Source organism: Coregonus lavaretus (assembly GCF_964263955.1).
Source record: "Coregonus lavaretus genome assembly, chromosome: 40".
Classification (NCBI taxonomy): Eukaryota; Metazoa; Chordata; class Actinopteri; order Salmoniformes; family Salmonidae; genus Coregonus; species Coregonus lavaretus.
Genome location: NC_140027.1, coordinates 11,207,874 through 11,217,547, shown reverse-complemented (window position 1 = coordinate 11,217,547; position 9,674 = coordinate 11,207,874). Strand labels below are relative to the sequence as shown.

The 9,674-nt window shown below is 39.5% G+C and overlaps 1 protein-coding gene across 1 annotated transcript; it reads right to left on the bottom strand.

The window, feature by feature from the left end:
* Positions 1-1,477: 1,477 nt before the first annotated feature.
* LOC311113449 (myelin and lymphocyte protein-like) lies at positions 1,478-8,666 on the bottom strand. Its single transcript, XM_084156663.1, has 4 exons — positions 8,536-8,666; positions 6,841-7,008; positions 5,920-6,042; positions 1,478-3,024 (listed from the first exon to the last, which is right to left on the bottom strand). The coding sequence occupies exons 1-4, from the start codon at positions 8,623-8,625 to the stop codon at positions 2,950-2,952; spliced, it is 456 nt and encodes a 151-aa protein (XP_084012789.1). The 5' UTR covers positions 8,626-8,666; the 3' UTR covers positions 1,478-2,949.
* Positions 8,667-9,674: the final 1,008 nt, after the last annotated feature.

The window sequence follows — 9,674 nt, the reverse complement described above, 5'->3', positions numbered from 1 at the left end:
GTCAAATGTTATACTGGCGTCCATTCAATCTCTCCCTTTGCAAAGCTTGTGGATGTTAACGTCATTTGGAAGTGGGGGCTATGCATGTTCCCTAGGGGAAAATGGCAACTTGAAGTCTGCAAGTTTTGATGACAAGATGCAAGATTAACTTCCTCAAATGACTTTCGGTGACCCAACTCTTCCTCTACATTAGACAATGAACTGACAATAGTGCTTCCCCCCACAAGTTTCATCATTATGAAGCAAAACACAAAGTACCCACAATAGAGGGTAAAAGGAAGTTGTAAAATGTGTGTGGTTTAACATGCTTACTCACCTTATCCCAAAGCTGAGTTCTCCTCTGCTCCCCTGTTTTTTCATGTAATGTGGATGGGCTAACACATGGTGATGCTTGAGTGTTATTTTACAAGACTCAACATATCAATAATGACATTTAATGATGATGACAGTGCCTTGTAGTGTATGGTTCACTTACAGTACAATAAGTGACGATTCACTGAAATACTGTTTTTCATTGTATTTTTATATTATCATTGTATTTCACAATTTCTAGTCCTCTGATTCACTGTATGTAAGTGAACCGGTGTGTATCAGGTTCAGTAAAGTCAAAATATCAGCCAAATAGAAATCCTAATTCATGGTAACACTAATGAGTCACGGTGTATAATATGAACAAAACATATGGTGATTTTAATTTCCTTAATCTCTGACGGGAGTAGTTACTGCCCACTCAAAATAAGTATTGCGTAAGGCGTTATAGGATGTGTAGGCTACCCGTCGGCCATGAATCGGTTGAATCACCATTCTTTCCCCCTCCTCGTTTTCCTCCTTCCTTCTACTGTTGTTGCATTCATTTGGTAGTTGGTTGAATTTGTAAAAAGTATACTGACTTGACACCCTCAGCAAGGTTTGAATGTGTCAAGTAAGTCGGTATACAATGAGGTCCATTGAAAAACAAACACGTCTACAGTATTTATGTATTGAACAGTTGCAACATGTTTTTTTAATGGATTTCATTGTATGACCTGACACCTTCAGAATGTGTTTTATGAACATACTTTTTTTTGTGTGTAAGAAAGAGGTATTTTTCTTGTGTTGTGTTTCAAGGGTAGAGTTACTCTGCTGTTTCATGGAGATAGTTACGCATTATCGCAAGCTGCCTTCCCCCATGAATTATGGATCGCAGTTACACTGTGTGTGTGTGTGTGTGTGTGTGTGTGTGTGTGTGTAGCATGCTTGTTCCAATGGGTCCCAGGGTGTCCCAGCCCCTGTGTTTTATTGATTTTCCTACCTTTCAGATATACTGATCCCCACCTGATAGCATCTAGACTAGAACACTACTTAGCACCTATTCTTGTTCCACATCCACTTGTTTTTGACACAATAGTATTACAAGCGTGGCAAGCAACCCTGGACAAAAACCTGTGATGTTCGTGTACACAATGTAAATTAACAAGCCCCAGGTTCACATATTTTTCTCACACTGGATTCCTATTTTATTACTAAGAACAGGTACACCACCTAATACTGTTTCCCACTGCAAGGCACTAGTATATATTGTCATAGTGAGAGTGGTGTCATTACCTAAGACAGAATAACATTATTCGCAAACGTATTATATCGGCAATGTAATTTGGTGACATTTACTATGGTAATGTAACATGTTGGCATTCAAAGTATGACATATGCCCACTGAAAGAGGAAAACACATTCACTAAAGGAAGATATGGGGAGGAACATAGAGATAACATTGTTTTATCTCTATGAGAAATATGGCTCATTACTAACATGGAGTAACACTGTCCTTTTGTGTGTTAGGAATGCACCTGACGCGTGTGACACACAATACAATGGAAAACATCAATGCAATAAACAGGTTAAAGGACATTTCGTGTCCCAGAGATACGTGACCCTTTTGTTAGGTCCTCTGACTTGACAAAAAGGATTTTCAGGGGAATAGGAGATTAGAATGAAGCTGCGTTCTTCCTGTCTTGATTCACCTAACACTGTGGCTGATGAAAAATGTATAACTGTCAATACCAGACATCACCCCAGTGGTTTGAAATGGAACCCTGTTGGAGGTGATACATGACCTACAGCTGTCAACTCTGAAACTAAAGATAGACTGGTTACCCATTTTCTTGTTTGTTTGTTCTGTGAGGCCACAAACACTTTGGGTGATTGAAAGGAGCTAGCTATAGTATAGATAATTAGATATTATCACTAATGTGTCCTGCTGTAGGCTTACAATGTTTCAGAACACCTTTATTATAACGTAACAGTAGGTGGATCCAGCAAGTTCAACATTTTACAAAAATGCTATCAGTAGCAAAGACCAAGCATAAAAAACAAGCAAAAAACCATGTACCTTTTATTACATTTTACATTTCTGGTTAGTTTAATAAAATGTGGTAGTTTAATTGAGAAAATTATAAAAGTAAAAAATAGTAAAATTAAAAATGTTCCTCGAATTACTGAAGTCTGTAAAATTATCAACCTATAAACCATACAGTAAATAGAAGGAAAAAAATTAAGTGTTACATTATTTTTGTAACTGTAATAAGTGATTTGCGTCTAGGTTTGCTTTCGTAGGGTTAGTCCTCGGAGAGAGATCTGGTTCTGCATCCCAATTCTCTACCCACCTACCCTAAGTGTGCATATGTTCACTTCCCTTCATGGATTTAAAAAGAAAGGGCATGTAGGCCTATGATGGCAATTCCCTCTAGTCTAAACCATGCTTAAACCAATCCTTTGCTTTTGAATATGTAGGGAAGAGTGCACGCTTTGGGAGAAGAGAATGATAAGAGGATCGGGATGCAGAGCAGGTAGATGTCTTCTTTACGTCAGGTTATAAGCCATGCAGTAGATTACACCACAGCCCCCCTTGGTTTCCAATGGTAGACTTAAGACCTTCTCCTCTTCGACTGAGGCTTTTAGCATTGTTCTAGTTTAGAAGGACTTCCACCTGATGGCCGAAAAGATGGTGTGGATGAAGTAGAGGAGTGTGGCCACGTAAGAGAACACCTGGGAGAGTAAGAACATATATCAGCTACAATCGGGGGTGATATTGCACAGATAAAGATATTGCAGCAAATTCAGGGGGATCCGACTGGGACTCCAACTCTGGTCCAGTGACTGTCAACCCAACACCTAGCCATTAGGTCAAGAGATCCATACTCCTTGACAAGGTCACTAGGTGATTGATTGAAATCGCAACAATATCTTCCACCTTTGGATGGGTAACAAACACACAATGAACAGGCACAAGTTTGGGGTACTCAGTACATAATCTAGCCTACTGTTAGACAGTTGAACGCCCACAACCCCTACTTAATAAGCAAGAGCACCAAAATGAGTTCAAGCAGAAACGATGACTTCAATTTAGGAGTGAACAATTCTAGTTAAATATTACTGTATGTAATAGGAAATTATTCTGTGGTCGAATCTGTAACTAATTGAAGAGGATGAAATGCTTTCAATCATTCCTATTACTTTGGGATTGAGGCCTCCTAATGAATTGAGTAAGATATACACAGAGTGTACAAAACATTAAGAACAAAACTGCTCTTTCCATGACATCGAGTGACCAGGTGAATCCAGGTGAAAGCTATGATCCCTTATTGATGTCACTTGTTAAATCCACTTCAATCATTGTAGATGAAGGGGAGGAGACAGGTTAAAGAAGGATTATTAAGCCTTGAAACGATTGAGACATGGTTTGTGTATGTGTGCCATTCAGAGTGTGAATGGGCAAGACAAAATATTTAAGTGCCTTTGAACGGGGTAGTAGGTGCTAGGCGTGCCGGTTTGTGTCAAGAACTGCAACGCTGCTGGATTTCACGCTCAACAGTTTCCCGTGTGTATCAAGAATGGTCCACCACCCAACGGACATCCAGCCAGCTTGACACAACTGTGGGAAGCATTGGAGTCAACATGGGCCAGCATCCCTGTGGAATGCTTTCGACACCTTGTAGAGTCCACGCCCCGACGAATTGAGGCTATTCTGAGGGCAAAAAGAGGTGCAACTCAATATTAGGAAGGTGTTCTTAATGTTTTGTCCACTTAGTGTACATAACCAATGGTGTGGATTATGGACTCAACTCGAACCCAGACCACTTTTGAGTTGTGAAAACATCTGACAAATTCTGATTTAGGGACATAACACTAAAATAATTTAGAGACGTTTTCAGACGTCAAAAGAATCCACCCCACATACCATCAGTTATGTTGATCCAGCTATATGCCTCAAACTAATATGAATGGTGGGAAAATAAGCACAGAATAAAACCTTGAAATTATATAGTGCTTTTTTCCCCTTCATTTTTGATTGAGGCATGTAGCTGGATCTACACAACAGATGGCCTGGGAGTCTGGGACCAGGGGTGTAGTGTTGCCAGAGCACGTGGGAGCGGCGCTCCCTCACTTTTTTCGATTTGAGCATACACAGAGCAGGTAAATCTATTTCTAGAAAATGTATTCTGATAAATTCTATTTAATTACCACTAAAACTGTCATCCTATAGTTTTTCATGTAAACCAAATAAATATGTATAGCAGCCTAGAGGTAAGTAAATGGTGGTTTCTTCCCTGTCTTCTCTCTGGCAGTGGCGAGAATGATGAAGAACTGTGCCCGTTCTAGCTTAGTATGTCAGGGTGGGCAATTGGGCCAAGTTGGAGGTAATAATGCATTTATATTATAGTTTATTGAGATGCATGAATACAAGCTTGATTTAATGGCTGTTTTAAAACGAATTTCCTGCAATTCTACGTAGTAATGATTTATGTTCACTACTTGGTCAATTGATTTGATAGCATGTTTAATCTATGAAAATAAATTATTTGAATTGATAATTCACCTCTGTTTTCTTTTATTATGTTATAGAGTCTATTGTAACCATGTGTTCAAGATAATCAAATCAAAAGTTTATTTATGATACAGCGTAGCGTAAGCTACACAATACAATGAAATGCCTTCTTGCAACTAAAGCTCTCCTAGCAAGCAGTGCAATGACATTAAGCTATATGTATTTGTATTTCCATCAGGCTATAGTCCACAAATAGCTATACCACGTAGTCCTTGGGCTTTTAGGCTATAATGTAAATGATTGTTGTTTGTTCCTGAACTGGCCGAATGGCAGAGCTATCCTTCAGCTATCCTTCAACACCACAAGTTAGTTCAACTTCTTTAACATCATTGTGCGATCCTGGCATTGTCCTTTAGGCAGGATATATGCTTTGATTGAAACAAAATACAAAAAAGGCTAATAGTTTGTTAACACCATCTGCTCTAATTCGCTCATGAAACAGTAAGAAGATCTGAATGCATATTCCCATTAAACTGATTGAGATCAATCAAATGATTGGCTTGCAGATGCAGTTTGGACATTTCATCGGTAAAAAGTAAAGAATTATCATTCAAGATGGACAGTGATGATGGCCTATTTTGAAAACATTTAGGCCCATACCTAACTTGGTGGTTGAGGGTATTAAAAATATAACATGTTCTTGAGACAATATGTGTGGGCATAAGCAGAGTTTGCAATTGGAGGATGCATTTTATGCATATTCGTTAATGATAGGCTATTCAATAGGTTACATCTGTCAGTACAAAAGGAAATTATGACGTCATTCACATTTTTTGGATGCTCCCTCACCCCCCCAAAAAATAGCACTACACCACTGTGGGATGTGGACTTATCTCAAAGTAAGACCACTTTTGAGGTCTGAAAACACCTGACACACTTGGATTTGGGAGTCTAATTTCCCTTTAAACATGAAAAGTAATGTATTGAAATTGAAATTGATGATATTTGATACTAAGCTGTACAAGGACATGTTACAGTGGGAAAGACCTGAACATTTTAGATTGTTTTTGGCATCCCTATGTATTTCCTAAGATTTGCTGTTATGGAAGACTTACCACTGCAGAAATATCAAGCTGATAGTTATAGAGGGTTCCAGCTTTGATATCCAGGGTCACTTTGGCGAGAGCCACAGAGGCGCTGAGGTAGAAGAAAGCTGCCAGGCTGTGGTATGCAAAGTCCTGAGTGAGATAGAAAGGGAAGGATGAGGAAATTATTTTCACTGCGATTCATTGGATCATGGAAAAAGATCTGGGGTGAAATTTAACCAATGATGCAGTGGGACTGCTTTTTGGTGCCAGATGATTATCTTACAGCCAAGAACACGGGCATGAGGGTGAAGTCTGCTTGAGCCGGCGCTTCATTTATTTTCCTTAGACCAGTGTTTCCCAATCCATTCCTGGCCGGCCTCCAGGGTGTGCACATTTTAGTTCTAGCCCAGCACTATCACACCTGATTCAACTAATTAATTAATCACCACGCCCTTGATTAGTTGAATTAGGTGTGGAAATTAAAATGGGTACACCCTGGGGAGTCCGCTAGGAATGGATTGGGAAACACTCATTTATGAGATCTAGTATTTTTTGAAGTAGTACACTTTTCATCATCAATACATACATGTCTTTATTTTCAATGGTGATGATGGGTATTGAATATAGTGGAGCTCCTCCAAAGAGAGCCATCAGATTTCATACTCCATTCTGGTGCTTTTCCTTCTCTGTCTAGGTCTAGTACGCCAACTATCATGTAATTCATATTAAGTGCAGATTCATTCTCCATTTTGACAAAGCCAGATTCCTGGCTAATTCATTATGAAAAGTTCCCAGGATTGCCCCCTCAATATGACTTGATTTTTTAAGTGAATTATACATGCAATATTACTATTTGTGTGTGTTCCTTGAACTTATCCTTCATCTGGTTGGTCTATAAAAATCCATGTTGCTTTCGCCCCCCCCCCCCATAAAACAGGAAAAACTCACAGCGGCTGCCCATCCCCCGCTGTTGCGATGCGCTCCGAAGGCGAAGATGCACATCCAGATGAAGGTCATGGTGAAGCAGAAGACGGACACGAACATCACCCAGCCCTGTGGGTTGGCGGGCACCACCAGTGTACATGCCACCAGGATCCATACTAGACCTCCAAAGATCTGAAACACAGCATTGCAGTAGAGTAAATGGTTTTATGGTCCATTCAATTTAAATGTAAGTAAATTGTTCCACTCAATTAGATTTGCACCTATGGTAATACTGAAAAAACTAAATGTGAATTTCAAATATTGAGAAAAATATACAGCACATCCCAAAAAAATAGTGGGGAATCCCCTACAGCCAAGGTAAGTGGAATAAATCATGTTAGTGGAACATCCTTTTTAGCCAGTGGCCTTGGTAGTAAGGGATACAGTGTATTCCTACAATTATTTTGTTTCATTGGTTTGAAAATGTTGGATTCTGCAGCTTCTGGTGTTTTTTTAGGGACTGAAATATTAAAGGAAAATCTTGCAGATGTTTGACACCCTAGGAACATTTACTTGAACTCATTTGGTGTTGTCAGTGAGTTTGGGGAGAAAACAAAGTTGACATTCCTCAAGCTAAAATGACTAACTGACTATTACGTCACCCTGACAAGCTCCAGCAATCAATCTGTTGCCTGGTAATGAAAAAGAAGGGTGTGTCTGCGTGTTTGTGTCAGAATCCACCTGCCAGGGAACAGCTTATCTTGGAATGAATGCATAGCTTGTGTGCAGGCCAAGTAACTACTAATGTATATTTGTCTTGTTCATGTAGACTATCTTGTCAGTAGCCTAGGTACCAGTCTGATTGTGCCATCATGCCACTCCTTGTCATGCAAAACATGTTTGGTATAACAAGGAGTTGACATGATAGTACAGACAGATCTGTGACCAGGCTATCTTATCAGGGCCAGGCAATGGTAAAGATACTGTAGGTATACAACATTCCACCAGTGGTCTGAGATATCAGCATGAATGTGGATACTTGAGGTGATTGTGAAATGTCAGGTAGTTTATCATGGAGAAACACAAACTAATACCAGGACATCTTGAAATCTTCACACATTAACTATACTAGATGCGATGGTTCGGTACAAGTACTACTCAGTCATAATAACAACTGCAAGGCGCACGATTCTTCTGAAAACAACCTGCATTTTACATTATATCAAATAAGTGTTTTAACTGAATGATGACTAGTAGAAAATGCACCCTATACAATCCTTACAAAACGGCTATGCTCCTCCCCAAATCATGTACTAAATTTACACAGGCAGCCCAATTCTGATCTTTTTTTCACCTCGTTGGTCTTTTGACCAATCAGATCAGCTCTGAAAAAGATCTGATGTGATTGGTCAAAAGACCAATTAGTGGGAAAAAATATCCGAATTGTGCTGCCTGTGTAGACGCAGGCAAACATTCTTACCCACTGTGCAAACTGGTTTGATCAACATTGTTTCCATTTCATTTAAATGAAATGATGGCAACGTGGAATAGACATCTGTGCCCAGTGGGTAGAGGCTACATTTTGTTGCAAATTGGAACACACATAAAAGGTTCTACAGGTGCACGACCATGGGAAGTGCGTCAATTGACATCATTAAAATACTATCAAGTTTGTGTACAATATATGCCAAGCTAAAACAGTAAGTAATTGTAACTCACAAGCTCCGGTAGGTAGAGAATGTCTGGAATAGTTGTGCATATTCCTAATCCACTGGGTAAATTTCCCACAGTCGCTGTAGTTGATGCCATGGTTGCTCTCGTTCAGTTTCGCGGACCTCGAATGTAGGAATGATAGAACAGGTGCAGGTGCTCGTCTTAAGAGAGGGGCAGACTTGAAAAACTTGCTTTCCCATCCTGATACCTAACTGACACACCCGACCAAATAAAGACCAGTTTTGTAGTTTGCCTTCACGTGAATTGTAGGCTAACCTACTCAATTGGTCATATCAATGATATATTCAAGAAGTTTGTCTGAATTTGTGGAACCCGCGCTATAATTTTTTTACAAGGTTGACTCATTCGTCACAACAACGGTGGACAAACTCACACTCAAGTGTGCCGTTGCCAAATCAACAACAAGTGATCAAATCCTAATTTTGTAACTAGAGATCGAAATGGAGTTTTAAAATAGATGCTTTAGTCATTATGTGTGAGAATGAGACAATTGTCCTAAAAAAAAGTTGTTAAAATGCCTGATCTATTTAGTCAGTTATCCACAGAAAGGCATATTCAGACTTTTTCCAATAGAATACAATCGCTTTATTTTTCTCAGAGGAATATGTGGTCCGGTTTGTCTACTAGTACAATTAAGATAAATTAAATTGCAGTTTGTCAATTTATCATGCTATAACTGCCTAAATAAAGGAAATACCAACATAAAGTTTCTTAATAGAGCGTTGGGCCACCAGAACAGCTTAAATGCGCCTTGGCATAGATTCAAGTGTCTGGAACTCTATTGGAGGGATACGACACCATACTTCCATGATACGTTCCATCATTTTGTGTATTTGATGGTGGTAGAAAACGCTGTCTCATGCGCAGCTCCAGAATCTCCCATAAATGTTCAATTGGGTTGAGATCTGGTGACTGACACACACACACACACACACACACACACACACACACACACACACACACACACACACACACACACACACACACATCCTTTAAGCCCCCTGAGATCTCTTTTTCTAGCCATGGTAGCCAAAATAATGGGCAACTGGGCATTTTTATACATGACCCTAAGCATGGGATCTTAATTGCTTAATTAACTCAGTGTGGAAGGACCAGCTTTCAAT

What these genes read in the sequence shown, in the direction of transcription:
- LOC311113449 (XM_084156663.1), bottom strand. Translation starts at nt 8,625, where the DNA reads ATGGCATCAACTACAGCGACTGTGGGAAATTTACCCAGTGGATTAGGA. An exon ending in TTCTCTACCTACCGGAGCTT is followed by an intron (nt 7,009 to 8,535) that starts GTGAGTTACAAT and finishes GCTGTGTTTCAG; the next exon opens with ATCTTTGGAGGTCTAGTATG. An exon ending in GCGGGGGATGGGCAGCCGCT is followed by an intron (nt 6,043 to 6,840) that starts GTGAGTTTTTCC and finishes TATCTCACTCAG; the next exon opens with GACTTTGCATACCACAGCCT.